A 24,661-nucleotide genomic window follows, 5' to 3' on the forward strand; every position below is an offset into this window, starting at 1 on the left:
AATCAAACTTCAGGATCCAGCATCCATTGAGAATCCCAAGCATACACTTCAAAGTACTCTGAGCTTCCTCCTCAGGAACAATGACATGAGTTACTAAGATAAAAGAAAGCAGTAAGGAAAACAGAAACAGAGCAAAGTAATTGTCTACTTCTTATAACGAGTTACAAACTTACACTTAAGTTTTCTTCAAAGGCAACTTTTACATTTATATAATGTTTCTTTTCAGATCACAAAACAAATTAACAAGTAAAAATTTTTCAGCTACTTTAAAATGATTTATCGTATTAGACTGTATTATAATTTATTATTAACAAACTCAAAACTCTGTTACTCTGACAGTGCTCTATCTTAAACTATGTATAAGGCTTAACATGTAGTAGAACAGTAGTGCACTTGCCTCCTAGCATGTGAACAGCCTGGGTTTTTCCCCAGCACCACAAAAACAAACAAAATAAACACTTTACATTAAAACTATAAAGTATACAAACATTTCAGATAACAAGATGCAAAATATATAACCAGAACCCAATACTTAAAACATATATAAATTATCAGAAGTCATACTTTAAAGGGACTAACTTAAAATTCTTTTCAACCAACCAACCAAACAACCAAACAAACAAACAAACAAACAAAAACCAAACTTCTCACCTGTACTGTCAAACTCAGCACACTTTTTAGCCTTAAGAACTTTCTCAAGTTTGCTGAGCATCTCCTGCTGTTGTGAAGAAAGCCCACTGCCTATAAATACCAGTGGCCCATTCTTTCGCTGCCCAGCATTCACCTGTTAGTAGAAAATGGAGAGGAACCACGGTAAAACCATGTAAGGAACAGAAAGAAGGCACACACTCACGTAACAAAAGATCTATTTCATGAGCTACCTTACTCCACGTAATAATCCCCTGGAATTACTTAGTGAATCAGCACCCACATCCCTAATACTGAACATACTTGAATAACTTTTTCTATTTATTTTCCTCCCAAGTCAATGTGAGTTTGAACAGCTCTCTCCACCCAGGCAAGCGTCTTTCCCTGATGCTGAACTGGATTCCTGTAGGGTTTTATAATTTCATACTGTCCCCAGTAACCTAAAATAACCATTAAAAATGACCATTTCACATCTCTCCTCCAAAGAGTTAAACCCAAACTTGGTCTATTCAGTTTAAGTTAAGATTATTTTGAAAATCAGCACTAATTCTAAAGAAAACAACTAAATTTTTAAATTTGAAACAAAAAGATGAACTGATGACTCCAGAAAGCAGATGCACAAATAGGAGGGATCCCTGTTGCTCCTAAGAAAGAAAGGATGACTTACAGACACTAATGCTTTCGGCTTATTATCTAAACTCAGCACTTACAGAAGACAGCACAAGTGAACAGCATGTGAGATGAGAAGGGACAATTCAGAGGAACAATGATACAGTGGAAGATCCAAAAGACTGAACAAACAGAACTAGAATGAGAGTTAGACAAAAGTTGCCTGTGAAAGAAAAGGAATGATCCAGAGAGGAAAATGCAAAACCAGCAAGCACTACTGTACAAAGGACAAGACGCCACACACCACACAAGACATTGGGCCTTTGCATGCCGTGAGTGCAACGTGAACTGGAAAGCTGGGCTTTTAAACACCGCAAAAAAATGAAGGAAACAGCAAAGGCACAGACACCAACTCAGTTCAGCAACTATATGAGAGGAGATGAGTATTTAAACATTAACTTCACACATCAGAATAGTGATAACTTATTCAAACTCCCTGTACATATGACAGTTAAGCTGCTGCTTAAATCTGTAAACAGTTGAATCAGTTCATTCAAAATAAATGAGATCTACTGTACACTTAGCACACAAAAATATCATGATAAGGTTTTTAAGTGACAATGCTCAGCACTTAAGTTCAGCAAGTTACAGTTCTGAAAACAAAAGTTTGACTGGACACACACACAGAGACATTACTAGTCTCTGTAAGAAAACACAGCCAAGTCAAATGCAAACAGTGTAAAACTCTATAACATGAAAATAGCTTGATATTATTTTTTAAATCATTCAATTATGGTATTAAAAATCAATTGTCAGAAATTCTTGTCTTTAAATGAGTGCCATCAAAATAGCTCTGCAGAGAACACACTGCTTCTTGATTTACATGACTCTACTTTAGCTAAATTAGTTCTTTGCATAAAATGCAAGAGTGAAAATATATCATTTCTAAATATAGCATGTAATAATACTATTTCTGCCATCCAAAGGAAGTATCAAAGTGGGACAAGCATTTTCCTATCAAAGTCTTTTTTAAAAATTTGCATGAAACTGGTATAATTTCTGATAGTTAGGGAATGCTATAGTAACGGCTGCCAAAATCACATGGTAGCCTGGGATTGACTGCACATCATAGGGACTGAGGCTCTAATTCAAATAAGGGGGTCTCAAAGCCATGATGCTCAAACAAATTCAAAGGTATTTCCCTCATTTTATAGGTCCTTTTTCGATTCCCAAACTATCATTTGGAACACATTTATCAGACTAAGGTCTAAAACAAAAGATAAAGGGTTCTCAGGGTGGTCTCACGAAACTGTGACCACACCAAATTATAACTACGTCATGCTAATCTGTAACCAGGCAATGGCATCAGTCACTCTGCTCTTTCTGGATGAAGATGGATCTGCAGAACAGTCTTGGCTTCATCTCTGCCTGACAAGACTCAGCAAAGCAGCCTGGGTTGAGTGAGTCGAGTCTGGCAGTGGCTAGAGGAATCCCATCTCAGACATTACCTCGCAACGGCTACACACGACTTACTATTTCCACCCACACAGATTTGTTTAGCATTCGTTAGCTTCCCAAGCCACGTGTCAATCATTCAAACAATAAGAATGCTTGGTCATAGTTGTGTGCACCTTTTATCATCTGAATACAAATATAGTGAGTTCACTGGGTCTATCTCTTCTCCCCATCCTCACCTCACTACCATCACCCATAATTTCAGACCCCACTAATCCTAGACATCGCCACAGCAGTCTCCACTCAGCTGAGTTTCTTCTGACTCCTTGCTGTCCTGCAGACCAATTTGTTGCAGGTGTAAACACACTGATGATTCCCCATTAAATCTAAAGGCCCTATTAAGAAAGTTAAGGCCTTCCACAAGCTGACCCCAATCTTTTTCACACTGCAACTACTTTAACATTCTCTATGTTCTCTGCACACTAAACCCTGTAGTTCTTTAAATTTCTAAGGGCTTTTTATGCCTCCTTTCCTCTAAAGAGCTGTAGCAGTGGGTCGTGCTGCTACACGTCATGCTTACAGCACAAAACCCATTTTTCCATCTTCTACACTAACAAGACCAGATTTTGTTCAGGTAGCTACCCTGTAGGATCTGCCCCATGTCTATCCCTGGATATGTCAAAACTAATTTGTGGCCAGTTCTAACCAATGAAACTCAAAAAAGATCTCAGCAAAGGCTCGAAGAAAACAGTTTGGTGTCTTCCATCTGGCCATTGTCACACCTATCATTGCAGCAATCAGCCTACACGAAGACATACAAGTAACAACAGAGGTGCTAAGTCAAGGACAGCGAGTAAGGGAAACCACACGGGATCTCAGTGCAGTCACAACCGCCAATGGAATGCTCTTTGTAAGAGTCAAAAGTTTCAGAATTGGAGTGTTCCGTTAATTTCCACGACAGCATTCATCAGCTCTTTCCCTCAGACTTCCTCTGGGAAGTTCTTCTGGACAGCTTCTGAAGTGAGCTTGCTTCCACTGCACATGTGACAGCTTCTGCACATTTTGTTGCTGTTATTATGTATCGCAATTTATAACAGACTTTTTCCATTTATCTTACGCCTTCCACTTGCCTGTGTGTTCCCGAGGAATGGGTCTTTTTCTCCACTGTCTCTAGCTTGTACCTCTTGTCTAATTCACAGGCTCACATATCCAACTACTATGTCACAGCTCCATCACCAGACATAAAATTGGAACGGGGGATGAAAGATTCCCCCTACCTATGGCAGCAAATGGATTCCACTCATTTCTCACTCACCACAGAAAATGCAAGAAAAAGCGCTGCCAGAGAAAACATATACTGAGCTTCACTACTTACAGGCTGTCAGTGCTATTCACTGACATGGAGTCATGTTGGCACTTGTTTGTCACAATCCTAAGTGTTATTTCTCCCGATCCCGCATAGACTCCCTTTTGTAAATCAAAAGAGCAAATGCTCAGAACAAAATTCAACTCTGTCACTCCTGCACTCTGAAACCTTGCAATGGTTTCCATTCTCAGACTCTCACTATCCGCAACAATAACAAATTCTGTAATCTTCAAGCACGCCCGTTCATCTATTTGAGGGTCTCTGTACAATTTCCTTTACGTGGTTACCTGGTTGCCTCCTCCTTAGAATTCAAGTTTCAGTTCAAGTTGGTTCTTAAAAGGCCCTCACTAATGCAGTGTCCTTCAGGAGCCTCACACCTCTACCCAATTACACTACCAAACCACCCTGAAAGCACTTGTGTACCCACTTTTGAAATAACTGCACTGACCAATTTACATATTCTTGAGCAGTTTTTTTTTTTTTTCCCTCTACCTCTTACTGGCAAGCAAGTTCCCTGAAATATAAGAGTTACTTTAGTCAAATTCATTATTGTATGAATGCTGACCAAAATATAAATAGTTCAATAAATATTTCTTGACAGACTTATTCTGATTATGTCTCTCAATCCATAGTAGTCAGTACTCTGGAAGTGCTCAATAATTGGTGAATGAAAGCTATCTGCTAACCGGAAGTTCTCCTATTATGTTCCTTTCATAACCAAATTCAATAAACAGCATGAATGTCCCAAAGCTATATCCATACTTACAACTGAGCACTGGCTAGTTGAGAATGATTCATTCTTCTCTGGTAGCAGCAGCAGTGATCTTATAGTTTCATTGTCCGTATAATCCACAGGCCGTACACCAAATATGTTACTAGTAAAATAAGTGCAGAGGATTTAAGTGAATAAAATGTGTAACTTCATTCTTAGCAAACAGATATACTTCCAGAACTACTTTTCAATATCCTTAATAATACACAATTGTAACGAAGGTGACTGACTCAGCTTACTTCGTCATGAGGCTCTACTATCAAGTGCTACTACGTTCAGTTAGGGAGAAAAGGAGGAAGCGGGACTACCATCTCCATTCTCTGGGGACTCCGCTTCCTGGTGAGGACCCCGATTGTCTCTGGTTCTTCCCTGCAGCCCCCTTCACCCTTTCCTCCTAGTCCATCTCCATTCCTCTGTGACACTGCCCACGCACAGAACAGCTCTCAACCAGAGACCCACAGCATCCACACGAGGCTGGAACTCAGAGAGGCAACATTTACCCCCCTTCCTGTCCTCCATTAAGGTCTCTCCAGCCTGTCTGGAAGGGTTCCTTCTCCCAGCCCACTTCCATCCCTTTAGGGTCATGGCCTCTTAGAGCAGACCCAGGTTCCCTATGGCCCCTTTCAGCCTTTCCTTCTAGCTCATCTCCACTGCATTGAGACTCTCCACCAACCCACAGAACCTCTCTCTACCAGAAACGCCAAGGCTAGTATACAGAATCTGTACCAGGAAGCCTAGTGCCATGACACTTGGCTGGGACTCAGAGCCTCCTTCTAACCCAGCTCCATCCCCTTGGGACTCAGCTTCTTAGTGTGGACCTGAGTCTGCCTAGTTCTCTAGACAATGGAAAGACAGTAAGGGATGCAAATAAAAAAGGAGGAAGTCAAAGTATCCTCATGGTCTCTTTTAAAGTTATGACCCTAACACAGTGACACTGGGAGACTTGAATACCTTACTCTTGTCAATGGACAGACAAAAACTGATGCCATAGTTAAGTAAAATCATAAATCAAATGGATATAATAGACCATTACAGAACATTCCACCCAAACACTAAAGAATATGCTTTCTTCTCAGCAATCCACAGAACCTTCTCCTAAACCAACTCAGATTAGGGTACAAAGCAAACCTCAACATTTAAAAAAAAAAAGAAGCAATTGAAAAAAAAAAAACCCTGCAGCCTATCTGATGAACATGGGTTAAACCTGCATATCAGCAGTAGAAACCACAGAAAGTATAAAAACACATGAAAGCTCACAACTCACAACTGAATGAAAAAAAAAAATGGTCAGGATAAAAATCAAAAAGAAATTTAAAACTTTAATTGAATGAAAATGAAAACACAACATACACAAACCAACCGGACACAGTAAAGGCACATCCAAGAGACACGTTCACAGCAATAAATGCCTACACCACCTAAAGAGATTTTATACTAGAAACTTAGTGACATACCTGAAGGCTCTAGAACAACAACAAAAAATTAATACCCCAAATAGGAGAAGGCAAGGAAACTCAAACTCAGAGCTGAAAACAATGAAACAGAAACAACAACACATCAAAAGACTCAATGAAATGAAACTGAGTAGACAAAAGTGAGTAAAATCTAGGAGGGGTCGGGGAGGGGGAAATAATGTGATTGAATATATTCTGTAAAATACTTTAAATGGAAATTTTCAGTTTGATACCAATCAAGGGAGTATCTTTAACTGAAGAGAACTTACCTCTAAACTTTTCACAATTCTGTTCTTTGTATCATATTTTCATTTCCTAATGATTTCCTGGTCATTAATCACCATGGGTGAGATGCTTTCATGTGCAAACATAAATCACTTACTAGAGCTACTGTGGGTGCTATTGTCTACATATAACAAATACAAATTTATGTATTAACAGGAAAGCCACATGGATCCACTATAAGGAAAACTACACCACAGAACAAACAACTAAAAAAATAACGAATCAGGTGCTTTTAGAAATGTGTGTGTTTGTGTATGTGTGTGTAGGGGTCAGTGCAAGCATGTGTATTCAATCTAGTGGAGATAAACTTTGGACACTATAAAGCAAACTAATGTGGTTCAGAGAACAGCCTGATGCAGATCTCTGAACACACACTGCTTTACAAGTCACAGCATGTTATACTGAAGAGATTTCAAATGGGTCACAGTATGACCCATTATTTCACAGACCATAAGACAGAGCGACAGGTTTCACTGATCTGTTTAGGTCATATTTGTCTTGTATACTCAGTTATAGTCAATATTGCCCATGCTTAATATGCTCATTGTAAATAATTTGTTAAAGCTACAGCACTTGGCCAACCAGTTCTCTTTACAGTGTGAGAAAATTTTAAAATATATTTTAATATACCAACCATATTATGGTATTAAGCCCCTAAAAAGATATCTTTCATAACATTTATGGTTTTTAAGAGTATGGTATGAAAAAAAAAAAAAGAGTATGGTATGTATATATGCCGTTAAAGTTCATGAGGGCTGGGTATATAGTTTGGTGGTTCCATGCCTGTCAAACATGCATAATACTCTAGGTTTGATCCAGAGCACTGAAAACAAGTGAAAATATAGTGTATTAAATGGGAAAAAAAAACATTAATAAGGCATTATACCAATTCTATGAACTGAATTCAGTGTGTAGAAAACATTTTAAAGAAAAAGAATAGGGGAAGAAGGAGAAGGGAAAGTGTCAAAGTGCTGGATGAGTCACACAAGTCACACACATAAGGATCTAAACCTCTCAAGAGTCAATGACCTTGGTGAAAGCTATTATAATGGCATCTTGAGAGGAGAGCTAGTGGATTAAGATAAGAAATGAGCCTCGGCAAATCTCTCAGGACAGCTATTTATGACCACCAGGCTCAGCTTTTGTCTTCTTTCAGCAGTGCTGAATAAACAGTGACAAGTCTGCGTCCTCAGGATCCCCTCTACGCTCAGGTCCACACCAGTATGTGCCTTTCCCTGCAACATACCTTCTCCAGTCAAGGTAAAAGGCAACTGCATTTTAGGTACCTTGTTTACAATAATGCTACCCAAGCCACTGTCTACGGTTAGAGCAGGCAATGTCCGAGCATTTCAAAAGGATCCCATCCACTCTATTGGAGACTTCCCAATTTCATTCTACTACGTTTACATACTAACGTTACTGTCTCCTCACATACATACACTAAAAATGTCATTCAAAGCGTAGAAGCCTGATTTAAAGAATCAACATTCTACTTATTAAACCACCAACTCAAAAATGGATGAACAAAGTCATAGCATGTTGTGTTTTATATGTGAATACACACAAACACGTACACAGCACACAAGGATTGAAAGCAGATTTCGGATCTCAAAGAAAAGCTTAATCGAGTGAACTTTAATATACAGTAACTGATGATATTAGTGTTTATTTACAAAAGCAGAAATAAAAATTTCCTATGACAACATCATAAACATGCTAAGTGGAAGTCCTTCACAACATATCCCCACCAGCCAGTCTAAGTAAGTAAGTAAATGGATAGGGGGATCCCAGATGGCGGAGCCGGCCACGCAGGGTATCTGAACAGCAGAGCAGCAGTGTGAGCAGGGTGCCTGGCAGGCCACACTGAGGACCCCAAAAACCCCGACATCTGTGTTTCTCAAGTGAGAGGAGAATCCACGGGCAGGCCACCCTGCTAATACCGGAAAAATTCCGGGTGGACGCCCGGCACTACCTCAGCACTAGGCTACCCGCCCAATCACACCACCTGCAGATACTTTCCAGGGACCGGCTGCTGCGATCTGGCTCTGACCCTGCAGCCCTAGGCCACTCGCCCAAACTCACCATTTGTGGATATATTCCTGGGACCAGCAGCTGGGGAACATGCGGGGGGAGGCTCCTACCCTGCAGCCTTAGGCCACTGGCCCAAATCCACGGGGACCTGCCGCAGCAGTTCGCTCTGTTCCGACCCCGCAGCCCTAGGACACCCATTGGAACCAGCCATCAGTGGATACTTTCCTGAGACCCGCACCACGAACCGAGGGAGTGGGGGAGAAGCCTTAGGCCACCCACTCGCCCAAATACACCACCTATGGATACCTTCCAGGACAGGCAGCAGCGGGGCATGCTTGGTTCTGACCCCGCAGCCTTAGGCCACCCACTGCCCAACCCCACTTTCTTGGCTATCTTCCTGATACCAGAGCCAGGCAGCTCTGACCTTGGGCACTCACCCTCACTACCTGTAGAATGAATACCTTCCAGTACTGTGGTTGGACTCCAAACCTGAACACCCACTCTCCCAGTCCTGTAGGCATCTTCTGAGTATTAGAGGCTCCTGTTCCCAAACCCTGGAGACCACAATCAACATCCTGTGGACATCTTCCTGGTCACAGCAACTAGTGGCGCTCACTCTCACGGCCCAGTGGAAGGGATACATTCTGGTACTGCGGGGGAGGTACAGCTCCATTGTGTCTGCTCCCCACCTGCCTGGCTCACCCAGGTCAGAATCAGCCAGCACCAGCACAGACAGTGAAACAGTGGAGCTGAGCGAGGCTTGGGACCCGGGTTCCATTCCCCACAATCTAAGGGAAGCCTGAGGGACACCAGAGCCGCTCTAGGCACAGGGATCTATCCTGCAGTCTGGCTCACATAGGCCAGCATCAGCAAGACCAGCACAGGCAGAGAACCCACTGCAGCTGAGCTAGGCACCTAACCAAATTTCCATTGTCCTCCTCCCAAAGGAGGCCTGTGGGGCACTGGAGCAGCTCTAGGCCAGGAGATCTTTCTGCCTGCTCCCAGCAGCCTAGGTCACCTGGGTCAAAACCACACACCCGCCCCTCCAAAAAAAATGGAGCCAGAACAGCCAGTGAACCCAGCAGAGCTGAGCCAGGTCTGGGACCGAAATCCCATCCTCCACCTTCTTAAGGAAGCCAGTGGGACACTGGGGTAGCTCTAGACCCAGAGATCTTTGCGCCTGTGCCCCAGCTACCCGGGTCACAAACAGCCAGCAGAGACAGTGATTCCAGGGGAGACTACGTGAGACTCTAGAGACAGGTGGATCCAGTTTGTAGTACAGGCTCCAAGAATACGCAGTTAAGGCTACAGACAACCATATAGGCAACAAAACCCAGAAGTCAATGGATATATTACTGCAGCTGAAACACAGGAAAATGATCTTAAATCTGTAATTATGCAGTTATTTGAGGCACATAAAGAGGAAAGGAACAAAAAGATAGAGGCTGCCATGGACAGTCAGGAATTCACATTCAAACAGATGAAGGAAATGGTGCAACATATGAAAACGAATTAGGATCAATAAAGAAAACACAAACAAACAAACAAAAAACCTGGAGCTAGAGAACTTAGAAAAGACATCAGGAACCACGAAGGTAAGCATCACCAACAGAATACAAGAGATAGAAGAGAGAATCTCAGGCGCTGAAGATACAATTGCAGAAATTGATACATCTCTCAAAGAAAAAATAAAATTGGAAAAATAACACAAAACATCCAAGAAATCAAGGACATCATGAAAAGACGAAACCTAAGAATAATAGGAATAGATGAAAAAGAAGATTCCAGGCTCCAAGGCCCAGAAAATATTTACAAGAAGATCATAGAAGAAAATTCCATCAGCCATAAGAAAGAGATGCCCATAAACATACAAAAGGCCTGTCCAAATCAACAAAATCAGAAATTAAAAGGGGGACATAACAACAGACACTAAGAAAATCCAAGGAATCATTAGGTCCTACTTCAAAAGCCTACATGCAACAAAATTTGAAAATGTAAACGAAATGGACAATTTGCTTGATAGATTCCATTTACAAAGCTCAATCAAAATCAGGTAAATAAATTAAATAGTCCTATATCCCCTATGGAAATAAAAGCTGTCATCAAAAGCCTCCTATCCAAAGAAGGTCCAGGGCCAGCCAGTTTCAGTGCAGAATTCTACCACACCTTCAAAGAAGAGCTAACACCAATACGCTTCAAACTATTCCACAAAATAGAAACAGAAGAAACATTACCAAACTCATTCTATGAAGCCATAGTCATGCTGATACCTAAACTGCACAAGGACCGTAGAAAAAAGAGAACCTCATAGGGCTGGAGAGATGGCTCAGAGATTGAGAGCACTGGCTGCTCTTCCAGAAGTCCTGAGTTCAATTCCCAGCAACCACATGGTGTTTCACAACCATCTATAACGAGTTCTGGTGCCCTCTTCTGTTGTGCAGGTGTACATACAGACAACATAATAAATAAATTAAAAAAAAAAAAAAAAAGAGAACCTCAGACCAACCTTGCTATGAACATTGACGCAAAAATACTCAATACACACAAAACGAATTAAAGAGCACATTAAAGATACCATCCACCACGGCCAAGTAAACTTCATACCAGGCATGCAGAGGCAGTTCAACATCTGAAAAATCTATCAATGTAATCCACCATAAAAACAAAATGAAAGAAAAACAAAAACAAACAAACAAAAAAACCTACATGATCACCTCCTCAGACGGTGAAAAAGCACTTGACAAAAATCCAACACCTATTCATGTTTAAACTTTTGGGGAGATCAGGGATACAAGGCACATACCTAAACATAGTAAAGACAATATACAGCAAGCCTATAGCCAATATCAAACTCAGTGGAGAAGAACGTAAATCAGTCCCACTAAAATCAAGGATAAGGCAATGCTGCCCACTCTCTCTGTATCTCCTCAACACAGTAACTTGAAGTTCTGGCTAGAGCAATAAGACAACTAAAGGCGAGCAAAGGGACACAAATCAGAAAGGAAGAAGTCAAAGTATCACTATTCAGAGATGATAAAATAGTGTGCATGAGTGACCCCAAAAATTCTACCAGAGAACTTCTTCAGCTGATAAACACCTTCAGCAAAGTGGCTGGATACAACATTAACTCAAAAAACACCTGAAGCCCTCCTGTATACAAAAAATGACCTGAAAAAGAAATTAGGGAAACAACACCTTCACATTAGCCACAAATAACATAAAGTACGTTGGTGTAACTCTAACCAAGCAAGTGAAAGACCAATAAAAACTTCAAGTCTCTGGAGAAAGAAATTGAAGAAGATATCAAAAGATGGAAATATATCTCATGCTCATGGTTCAGTAGGGTTAACATAGTGAAAATGCCCATCCTACCAAAAAAGCAATCTACAGATTCAATGCAATTCCCATCAAAATACCAACACAATTCTTTACAGAACTTGAAAGAACAATTCTCAATTTCATATGGAAAAACAAAAAACTCGGAATTGCTACAACAATCCTGTACAATAAAAAACCTTCTAGAAGTAGCTCTATCTCACATCCCAAGCTGTACTACAGAGCAATAGTAATAAAAACTACATGGTACTGGCATAGAAACAGAATGGTGGATCAAACGAATTGAATCAAATACCCAGATATAAACCCACAACCTATGAAAACTTAATTTTTCACAAAGAAGCCAAAACAATAAAATGGAAAAAAAAAAAACAATCTTCAACAAATGGTGCTGTCTAAATGAATGTCTATATGTAGAAAACGGCAAATAGACCCATATTTATCACCCTGCATAAAGTTGAAGTCCTAATCTATCACAGACCTTAACATAAAACCAGACACACTAAATCTGTTAGAAGAAAAAGAGAGGAAGAGCATTGAACTCATTGGCATAGGAGACAACTTCCTGAACAGAACACCAATAGCACAGGCTCTAAGATCACTAATAAATGGGACCTCATGAAACTGAAAAGCTTCTGTAAAGTAAAGAGCACTGTCATCAGAACAAAATGACAGCCTACAGACTGGAAAAGATCTTCACCAACCCTATATCTGGCAGAGGGCTAAAATCCAGATTATAAAGAACTGAACAGGTTAAACACCAACAAACCAAGTAATCCAATTAAAAAAAAGGGGGGGGGGGGAGTACAGAGCTAAACAGAGGATTCTCAACAGAGGAATATCAAATGGCAGAAAAACACTTAAAGAAATGCTCAACATCCTTAGTCATCAGGGAAATGCAAATTAAAACGACCCTGAAATTTCACCTCACACCCATCAGAATGGCTAAGATCAAAAACGCAAGTGACAATACATGCTGGAGAGGATGTGGAGAAAAGGGAACTCTCCTCCACTGCTGGTAGGAATGTAAACTTGTACTACCACTTTGGAAATCAACCTGGCACTTTCTCAGACAATTAGGAATAGTGCTACCTCAAGACCCAGACATACCACTCCTAGGCATATATCCAAAAGATACTCAAGTATACAACAAGGACATTTGCTCACCCATGTTTGCAGCAATTTTATTTGTAATAGCCAAAAGCTGGAAACAACCCACATGTCCCTCAGTTGAGAAATGGATACAGAAATTGTGGTACATTTACACAATGGAATATTACTCAGCAATTAAAAACAAGGAAATGATTAAATTTGCAGGCAAATGGTAGGAACTAGAAAAGATCATCCCGAGTGAGGTTGCCCAGAAGCAGAAGGACACGCATGGTATATACTCATTTGTAAGTAGATATCAGACATATAATATAGGATAATCATACTAAAATATATAGTCCTAAAGAAGCTAAACAACAAGGAGGACCCTAGGGAAGATGCTTAATCCTCATTAAGAAGAGCAAACAGTACAAACATTGGAAGTAGGAGAAGATAAGGAACAGGACAGGAGCCTTCCACAGAGGACCTCTGAAAAACTCTACCCACCAGGGTATCAAAGGAGATACTGAGACTCATAACCAAACTTTGGCCAGAGTGCCAGAATCCTTATGGAAGAAGATGGAGACAGAAAGACCTAGAGGAGTCAGGAACTCCATAAGGAGAAAAACAGAGCCAAAATACCTGGGTCCAGGGGTCCTGCAGGAACCGATACTCCAACCAAGGACCATGCATGGAGAGGACCTAGACCCCCTGTTCAAAGGAAGCCCATTGGCTGCTCAGTTTCCAAGTGGGTTCCCTAGTAAGGGGTACAGTGGCTATCTCTTTGATCACCTCCCCCTGGGGGGTGCAGCCTTGCCAGGCCACAGAAGATGACAATACAGCCACGCCTGATGAGATCTGATAAACTAAGATCAGAAGGAAGGAGAGGAGGACCTCCCCTATCAGTGGACTTCGGGAGAGGCATGCATGAAGAAGGGGGAGGGAGGGTGGGATCGGGAGGGGAGGAGGAAGGGGCTTATGGGGGGATACAAAGTGAATAAAGTGTAATTAATAAAAAAAATTTTTTTTAAAGTAAAAAAGAAAAAAGACTTTAAGACAGTGGCTAGCAGGTAGTACCAGCTCAGCAACTGCTAACCTTGCTGGATTTGCACTGTTGGAGATAATGCAGAATAGAAATAAGAAAACATGCTAGGCTATGCCTGGAGTATTATAATTTCCCCCATTTGATGACACAGTCCACGCACATTTTGTATTAGTAGTTTGGAAGCTTAATAAGAGAAAATACATAAAAACATGATTTTTTAAAAAATACTAAAATAAGAAATTTTCATTTTCCAACATTTGTACAATCTAAACATAAAGAATATGAGATGGGGACTAGAAATCCCCTTCTTAACTAGGATTCTTTTTTATCATCAAGACTGATTTAAAAGGTGCACTTCTGCCTGTTGCTGCTGTCCTTGTGGAGCTCCTGTCACCTCCAGGTCTTTCTATCTCCCCCTTCTTTCATAAGATTCCCTGCTTTCTGCCCAAAGTTTGGCTATAGTCTCAGCATCTGCTTTGAGACCCTGTTGGGCAGTCTTTCAGAGGCCCTATGTTGTAGGTTCCTGTCATGTTCCCTGTTTTCTCTCTCTTCCAATATGTATCCCATTTGCCTTTCTGAGTGAGAATTGATCATCTTACCTCCTTCTTGCTTACCTTCTTTAGGTGTACAGATTTTTAGTATGATTATCCTATATTATATGTCTAATATCCACTTATAAGTGAGTATATACCATGTGTGTGTTTCTGCTTCTGGGATACCTCACTAAGGATGATCTTTTCTAGTTCCATCCATTTGCCTGAAAATTTCATGATTTGGGCCCAAGGGTCTTTCCTGAGACTGATATTCCAACACAAGGACCATGCATGGAGATAACCTAGAAACCTTGCTCATTTGTAGCCCATGGCAGCTCAGTGTCCAAGTGGGTTACATAGTAATGGGAACAGGGACTGCCTCTGACATAATCTGATTGGCCTGCTCTTTGATCATCTTCCCCTGAGGCAGGGGCAGCTTTACCAGGCCACAGAGGAAGACAATGCAGCCAGTCCTGATGAGAACTGATAGGCTAGGGTCAGAAGGAAGGGGAGGAGGACCTCCCCTACAGTGGACTGGAGGAGGGGCATGGGAGAAGAGGGAGGGACAGGATGAGGAAGGGGGCTACAGCTGGAATATAAAGTGAATAAATTGTAGTAAAATTTTTAAAAAAGAAATTTGATTGTAAAAACTACTATAAAACAAACAAACAAACAAAAGGTGCACTTCACCTTGAGGGTTAAGCTAAGGTGGTTAATGTTTCAGCTATACCCTGAAAGCAGTATCGATAAAATTCTTTAATGTCCTTCCCCATACAGGAGTGACACGGTAGACAGCTTCCTACAGCTGTGCCCTGAATCAGCTGCAGCAACTGGATAAAGTAAGGAGAGATGAGCAAACAAAAATGTATGTTTGCATGTGTGGAGTACCTAACATTAAAAAACATAAGCTAGGTACTTTTACTAAAACTAAATCTAAAGAGCATGACAGAATGGCAAGACGGACAATGAATGGAAGCCTGTGTGAAACAACTATGAAACTGCAACCACAAAGACTTAATTTTTCATATCACTTTGCTTGCTGTGAGCTGGCAAAAAGAGCAACATGTTTTTTTTTTTAATGCCATAAAACAGTTATCTTTTGCTGTAGATGATTCATTTTTCAAAAAATGTACTAGGGTAGGAAAACAATTAATAGGTCCAATGATCCATATAATATTTTTTCTTCTTGAGAATCCAATGTCCATCCAAGGAAAAGTTCTTAACAGCAGACTAAGCACCAGCTCCATACTTGGAAAAGAGGGGTAATGTGGGAGCTTTTCAACACACTCCAAACAGTTCTAAGGTGACAGCATGAAAGTAGGTTTGCATAGGGTTGTAGGGAAGGCACGGGGAAAGACAGAAAGCAAATGCAGCCCATCAGTATGAAAATTACTGGGTAACAAGTACTATAAAATGTACTAGGGTAGGAAAACAATAGGTCCAATGATCCATATAATATTTACTGTACTATAAAATATATACTTTACTATAAAAATATAAAAATAAAAATATAAATACTATACTATATATATATATTCTTTGTCTTAGCTAAGATTAAAATAGAATTAAGTTTTTCTCTTGGACAATGGATTTGTAGGATTTACATGAGACAAATTCCTGACAATTAAATAGGGACAAATGAAAACCAGAACAAATGTAAACTAGTATGAAGTTTGCACAGCATAAGCTCAATACACACTATAAAAGACTCCAGCAAAATGTGACTTAACAATGAGATACAAGAAAATTAAGCTAACTCAAAAAAAAAAGTAAACTCTTTTAGTGGACACATACTACTCCTTACTAATAGTCAGTCCCTCTATAATTACAAAGAGTTAGGAAGCCGGGCACGGTAGCGCATGCCTGTAATCCAGCACTTGGGGAGGCAGAGGCAGTTGTATCTCTGTGAGTTTGAGACCAGTGTGGTCTACAAAGCCAAGACTAAACAAAGAGACCATGTCTCAAAATAAAAAAGAAGATAACTTCGGATCAAAAATCTTATAACAGAAAATTTCAGTTGAAGAGCCTAGATTCTATGAGAAAAAATAGGATGGATAAGATTTCACTGAGGATAGTAAGGACTATCAATGTTATACATTTGCACTATCATGACTTGTCTTAGATCATTTCAAGATTTCTTTCCATCCATATTCAATAAAACACCTATAATCCCACTTGCCTTGTAACTGAAAATGTTGTTTTTTCTTCTTCTAAATCTGACCTTCCAAAAATACTCAACAACTAATTGTATTGCTGACTTGTTGACTCGCCCCAGTTTCTAAGGACGAATGAGATCATTTGAGCCCAGGAGCTCCACAGACTAGTCTGGGCAATAACCAAGACTTTGCTTCAAAAAAGTAACAAAAGATATATTACAGTTATATGAAATCAAGTTTATCCCATACAGCCATGGGCCCAGGATAAACCCTGGGACATTAAGGAAAGGAAATAACAAAGGATGACCAGAAAAATGAACACACACACACACACACACACACACAGAGGAGAGGGAAAGAGGGAAGGACAGAGGAAGGAGTGAGGAAGGAAGAGAAAAAGCAAGCAAATTATATCTATTCAAAGCATCTAATTCATGAGGGAATCCAACAAATCGAATACCTAAAACAGACTCAGGACTTAGGCACATTTTTACATGTACACATCAAAACAGATGAAAAACTTCATAAGAGACACATAGTAGACTGCTTAAAGAAATGGGGAAAATGCCACGTTAAAAAAGAAAATCAACTCTGCCAACTCACTGCAATGGGTGTTTCTACTCATTTGTAATCAAAATCCTAACAGGATATTTTAAAAACTTGACAAAGTTTTCATCTCATTCAACTTTTTATTGAAAGATAAAAAAGGATTTCCCTACTCATTAAATTCTCAGTGACTCTCTCTAAACATAACACGCCTGTACAGACTATGTTAGGTATTTGATAGAGACTGGGAGAGCTGACGTGATCCCTGCCTGTTCCATAAAGCGAACAACCTAATGAGAAGACAAGAAAGTATACTATAACCTAAAATTTATTGGGGAAAAAAGGTACCATATTCAGACATCTGAAATGAGCAAAGACAATGGAAATGAAATGAAATCTAAAATGATAATCAAAGGATAAGCAACTGGCTCTCATAAATGAATTATTTGCAACAAAGAAAAAGAATGTACAAAGGCCAGGAGGTAGAATGGCTTTTTGTTTTAAGGACATAAAAATTAAGAAAGGAGCTAGGTGGCACATGCCTTTAATGCTTAAAGAAAAGGGACTGGACAAACCAGCAGCACCAAGCCATTTAGGGCCTCAAAAACCCATTTCTCAGGCTGAACTTTATCTCAAAATCATTGTGAGAAAGGAAATACATGATTTGGACTGATTTGTGTAGTGTTTAACATGACTACAAAGTTTAATTCAACTGTTGTTATATATAATTATCCAGTATACAGGATGAATTAAAGAAAAGCTCTTTGAAAAGGAAACTAACAGAACACCGATAATTGGGTGAACAACAGCTAATATACAACTCACACCCAACCCCCTCTACACTACCCCCCCATCACACAAGGGAGTGTTTTTCCATAACCAAGAGTCTACAAAAGAAGGAATGTTTAGTAACAGAAATCATACCATATCTGAGTATTATATTTATACTTTCATCTCCCCTATTATCCTTTATCCAACACCAATCTAACTTTTCTTTTGGAGAAAAAAAATCATCCTCCTCCCCAATTGTTCTACCTGTACCAACCACTTGACCCACACAGGAGTCACCAGATATATGTGGCTATTTAATTAGTAAAAATTAAGCATCTTTAAAGATTCTGAGTAATGATTTCCAAGTGTTCTAAGAGATATAGATAGCTACAGGCTCCTGAATACCAAACAGTGATACAAACATCCTTTAATGCAATAAGGTGTCACTTTGCTAGGTCCAGCCACCACTTATTACAAGCTGGACCTGACCTCTGAGAAAGTACCTGTGAAGGCAGACTCGTCCCCTGCCTCATGCCCACTCCTTGTGTATTAATGAGTCCTCACAGTGCAGTGAAGAATCATGGTGTACAAACCACAAGACAGGCTCTGTGTTTTGGCTCATTAATCCTCACTGTGCTCTGAAGAAATAGAAAAGCAGCAGGCAGCACCATGTTTTATAGGTGAGGACACCAAAGCACAGAAATTAACCTGCCTGCGGCTATAAAGTCAATAATGGAGTCACAAATAAAAGCTGGGTTCCCTAACATGACCAGTGCTCCATTCATTAAAGTAGTCACGGCTGATTTAAGAACCCTGGGTTGGAAACTACTCAGTGCCACCTGACCCAAGCAACCAGTTGCTTTATCAAATGGCTTACTACACTCACAGGAAGGTCATATCTGTAAGGTCTTCTCTTCACATAGTTATATACTACCTCTATGAGATTCCTGTATACAAATACACATGGAGAGACAGAAAATAACACGCGCGCGCACACACATATGCGTGTACCCAACTGCCTTACAACTCATGATGGGAAGTTAAGAAGGGCTGACAAGCTTACTGAAGCTAAAAGCACTAGGGCATGTTACATTCTTCACTAGTCATTTGTTATTCCATTCTATTAAGCGGCTATCTATGCAAAGTTACTAGACAGAGGACCTCCAAGCTGTGGTTCTTGCATTTCTCTCTACCGAGGGTAAAGCTTTTTTGTTGTGCTCTCGTGAAGCCTACAAAAGCAATGAGGGCACAGAGAAGCAATTCTTGCATTTTCATTTCAACTACCTAATTAACTGAAAAGAGTAAAATAACATACAGGGAGACAGGAGCCAAGTTACAGATTAAAGATATAAAATCTGCATAAGGCATTTAGTTGCGAGCCTCTTGACAATAGCAATTTTAAGATGCAGCCACCAGCATTCGCTAATGCTCCTCTGTGCCCTGACACTGCAAAACAATTTGCTTGGAGCCTCATTTGAATAATGTGAAAAATCTGGGAGATAATTCAACTGCACTTGCCCGATATATGAATTCTTACACACTTTTTATTTTTGTAGGATAATACGCAGAAAGGACTAACAAAATACTTAAAATGAGTTTGAAGTATTGAGTACCACAAAAAATTAAATATCTAATTTTTATTAAATATCTAATCTTCATTGAGTCTGACTCAATCTACAGAATATAACCACTAAGTGAATTTGTCTATGAAACCGAAGTTTCTAAATGGATTTGAAATTGTTTCTGAAGAGAACAAATCTCCTTCAAATGTGGAAGTTTTGGGGAAGAGAAGCACAGATTCTAACATTCAACCTGATGGTCACACCGAACTTTAGCTGTGGAAGACAAAAGACCAAAGTGCCAACTTGGGTAGTTACTGCTTCAGTACATGCCTTCATTCAGGAACACAAATCCATTTAGAGAATTGGAGATAACACTTACACAGCATCCCTGGAGGCGCCGTGAGCCAGTAGCACCTTGACTATATCCAGGTGGCCATTCTTGGCCGCATCGTGGAGTGGTGAGTCATTCTGATAGCCGGTGGTGTTCACCAAAGCATGATGCTGGAGCAGCAATTCCACTATCTTCAGGTGCCCGTGACTGCAGGCTTCATGCTAATCAAAAGTAGGTTTTAAAGGAGGGAAGTGGGAAGAGGATGGAAGAAAGTAGTATATTAATACGTAATCTTTAAGAGAAATTAATCGGACCCTCAAGTCAGGAAACTTATATAACTTCTGCCTGGCTGTTGACAAAGTCAATGCCACTTATCATCATTTTCATGGTAAAATACACAATGAAAAATCCGTGGGAAAGGACAAGCCTTGGATCATATGCTTTTCTTTCTAAAAATGTGCCTTAGAGTAACTACAGCTCCTAAATTTTTTTACAATATTTTACAACATTAGAAAAAAAAAAAAAACAACAACAACAAAAAAAAACTAATGTTTAACAACCAGATCACACACAGATCTGGAGTTCTCCAAGGCTGAACCAGAATTCATTGCCAAACACCAAACTGTACACCAACATTTACACATAACTACCCAGCAGAGTGACATCCTAGGAAGATTTACAAGACACGTTCTCTTAACTGACAGACACTACTGGGTATCTGGTGTCAGGGACAACAGAAGCAATAGGACTAAGTGAGACAGCTAACCTTCCTCCACAGTGTTAGCTAGACCATGGAGCGCAATGAACTGAATCCAGACTAAGCCTTGACAAGAAGTCATTACATATGTGCTACATATTTATTTTAACATTCAAATATTACATACTTATATATTATACCTTTAGGTCGTTTTTGCATCTGGCCTAATGAGTCTCACTTCTGTGCTGAAATTCTAGTCTACAAAATAGAGATCCCCTTTGTGGACATTTTTGGGCTGCTTTCTAGCGCAATGCCTACTATCTTCATTAACACATGTGGAAATTGTTTCCAAGTGTTTTCCTTTCTTTTCATAGAGTATCCTTCACATTGCAACAATACTAGCACTAATGAACAGACTTTTTAAATATATAAGACAAAGCCTTCTATTGCTACTGCCTCTATTTGCAAATGGACAGAGCTTGAGGCAAGATCCAAGTCCTCCCTGGTCATCCCATCCCATCCTTCTGACCACTCTGTTCCAGGAAACCAAAATCCACGTGGCTCCAGTGGCATGCAATCTGCAAAATGCAGCCTCCACACATGAGCTAACTTTCAACAATGCAGCGAAACTGGACTCCTCTATCTGAAAGGACTCAAAAGGTAACCAATTACTTTCCTGTCACAACTGAAAAGCCAGATGAAAAATAACTTTCTTTTCATACTTGGTCAAAACATAAATTCTTCAGACTAAAAGAGAGTGTAGGTGGCAGAGCATGATATATGAACAACCACAAAACCATAAACTAGAACCATAAGCACAAAAAAAATTAAAAAAAAAAATTTAAAGAGATCCACAACACTGTAAAGATATACAAAAGAAAACTACCAACGGTGTCCATCCAGCATGGTCTTTAACATTTGGGTCACTTCCATTTTGCAAGAGGTATTCAACAGAAGGTATATCGCCCTGGTAGAATAACAAAAAAGAAATTAAAGGACATTAAAATACGTCATGAATGAAATGAGGCTACTGAGGCTTTGTTTTAAAGATTCTGTCTTCTTAGAGTCAAACAAATCTTTTGCCTTACAGCCTGACTACTGCCTATGAGCCAAGAAACATGAGCTGCCTCTAAATTCTGGGATGCCAAGTCATCTTGTCTGTATTTGAATATTACTAGCAATCCATATTGAAGACGCAGCTCAAGATATAAAATGACACCAAAGACTATCCTAAAATGCAAGTCTTCATTTCATTTGCAAAAACATCATTTTGAGCATACATGAAAATAATTTCTGAACATTAAAACAAAGCTGTTTATAGCCAACAAGCTACTCAAGAAAAACAACATTAATACTGTCAAAAAGTACTTACTGCTTTATCAACAGTTACTCCATTTACCCTGAGTCACTAATTTAGTTTATATTCACTTTATTTGCACCAAAGGTGTCTTCATGGCAGAAGCAGTTGCTGTTTAAAATGCCAGGAAAGGGATTGAGAGAAACAATCAAACAGCACACAAAATCAGCATTTAATTTTTATCCTCTGCTTTGACACTAAAACCATCACCCATTATCAACTAACTGAACGGTAGGAAATGTAGCTTCCATAAAACCCAGGCGACTCTTTACAGATATCCTTCTCACTAGCTGAAGAGTTTTCCATCTTTCTCTAGAGATCCATGTAGTGACTTCTCACCACTGGCTCACTGACATAGAGAGGGCAGAAGGAAGAAAGAGAAAATAAGAATGTAGTCACTTAGCCAGGCTTGGTGGCCCACACTTTTAATCCCAGCACTCGGGGAGGGGGGCTGCAGAGGCAGGCTGTGAGTTCAAGGCCAGCCTAGTCTACAAAGTGAATTCAGGACAGCCAAGGCTACAAAGAGAAACCCTGTCTCCAAACACACACACACACACACACACACACACACACACACACGAATGCAGTCACTTTATTATAGTATCAGAGCCTGTTTTCAAATGAGATAAACAAGATGTTAAGAATAAGTGGATGAAAATGAGATAAAGGACCGGAAGACAATATTCATTCTCCCTTCAAGTTAAGATACTTTCAATTATTAAAATGACGTAAAAATTAAGCCTTCCAATTCTGAGCCTTCTGTGTCTTATGTATCTCTATCTAACTAAAGCCTGATATAGGTGAGTGGATTGAAGGAAGATATAAAATGGCTTGGTTAGTAAGAGTCCCTCTTTTGCTAGCCTTTGACAAAAGTTGAATAGTGACAAAGGAGTTAAGGCTGAGAATTAGGCCTGCATAATCTCGTTTCCCAACACTGTGCAGGCTCCCTTATAATACCCCAACCCTCCTCTCTACTTCTTTTCCCAGAAACACAATCTCCAAACTATGTACGACTGCAGTCTCATTGTTCATTATTCTAAGACATTATATACACATATACACACACAGACATGCATTCCCCATCCAAGTAGGTAGATGGATCTGACATCTATCTGCCACAATTGATTACCTATTTAATCAAAGTACTGGTCAACCTCTAAAGCCATTTTAGAAATCTCTAACTATAGAAGATATCACCCCTTTTAAAAGCAACTTAAAGCTGTAGGAAAAGATAGCATTCTTAGAGTGGGATGAAATAAAACTCTCTTAAAATTATCAGTCATGGCAAGCAAAACAAAGCCAGCTATTTTTAGGGTAACGAAAGGGGGAAAAAAGACTTAAATTCATGGCAAAAAGAAAGGCAAAATCAGAGTATTAGCCTACTTGAAAATTCTGGGCAAATAAAACCCTACATGCAAGTCAAACACATTGTATTCAATTGATCTCTGAAATCCTTTTTGAGGAAGATGGCAATCTCTTAGCCCCAGCCCCAATACAATTTCTGTTTACTTTTTAGCTGAAACATGAAACCAGTCAGAATCTTCTAGCTTTCTGAGATGTAAATATACAGCACCATTTTATTATTATACTAATAATAGATATTATTCCATTATTATATGCATCCTATCGTACAACTGCATACAAGGGTCTCTCAGTTCCATCCACTATAATCCAGACCATCTGCTTTTCATCTGTACCTCTACTGGGTTAAAAATGTAGAAGTTATTTAAGTCCCCTGGCTATTGCCTTGGTTCTATTTGTATAATTTTTTTTTAGACTCTCTCTATGACATAGAGTCTATGTAGTCCTCCTGGCTGGCCTTGAACTCAAGAGATCCACCTGTCTCTGCCTTCCAGAGGGCTGGGATTACAGGTGTGTGCCCCAACACCCAGTGCAGCCAGTACTCTTAACCACTCGTAACCATAAGCTGTCTCTCCAGCCCCTAAATATTACTTTCCTACTTCTCAAATGTTGAATATCCTCAGACAGTAGCTTAAAGTCTTTCTTTAATCCATGTGCAACATACATTAAAATGTTCTAAATTAACCAAATGACTAAATGTTAATAAACTAAGAGCACTAAATACATTTCAACTGAAATACTGAATATTTTGGAAATGGTTATACAACCAAAAGCAATCCAAGACTCAATACAATCTCCACAAAATTCCAAAGAAAAAGAAAACAGAGAGGCTGGGGAAATTCATTTGTTAAGAGTGCCTACTGCTCTTGCAGAGAACACAAGTTTGGTTCCCAGCACTCACATCAGGAAGCTGCTAACTAACAGGAAGAAGCTACTGCCTGTACCTTCAGCTCCAGGTGATCCTGCAGCCTCTTCTGGTCTCCTCAAGCACCTGCACTCAAATGCACCCCCCACACACACACACACACATCCATAGTCGCATACAAATAAACCTTGCTTTAAAAGCAATAGAAAAAGAATTCTAAAATGTATCTGGAACCAGCAAAGACTCTAGAAAGCCAAACAATCCTGAATCCTGAGCAAAAAGAACAATGCTGGAGGTACAGAACCACAGTAACAGGAGCATGGTACCAGCACCAAAAATAAATAAATAAATAAATAAATAAATAAATAAGCAAAGATGCATGTACACACCA

General features: G+C 39.8%; 1 protein-coding gene across 5 annotated transcripts in view; it reads right to left on the reverse strand.

The window, feature by feature from the left end:
- Positions 1-24,661, reverse strand: part of Bard1 (BRCA1 associated RING domain 1) — an 84,108-nt gene that overhangs the window by 31,239 nt on the left and 28,208 nt on the right. For all 5 annotated transcript variants that reach the window (XM_060368587.1, XM_060368590.1, XM_060368589.1 and 2 more), the window contains exons 5-9: positions 21,573-21,653; positions 20,038-20,210; positions 4,845-4,953; positions 652-784; positions 1-93 (exon numbers count right to left, since the gene is read on the reverse strand). In XM_060368587.1, coding sequence (XP_060224570.1) covers positions 1-93; positions 652-784; positions 4,845-4,953; positions 20,038-20,210; positions 21,573-21,653 — 589 coding nt within the window. The remainder of the gene's footprint in view (positions 94-651; positions 785-4,844; positions 4,954-20,037; positions 20,211-21,572; positions 21,654-24,661) is intronic.

The sequence above is a fragment of the Meriones unguiculatus genome, chromosome 15, assembly GCF_030254825.1.
Source record: "Meriones unguiculatus strain TT.TT164.6M chromosome 15, Bangor_MerUng_6.1, whole genome shotgun sequence".
In the NCBI taxonomy this organism is placed as follows: Eukaryota; Metazoa; Chordata; class Mammalia; order Rodentia; family Muridae; genus Meriones; species Meriones unguiculatus.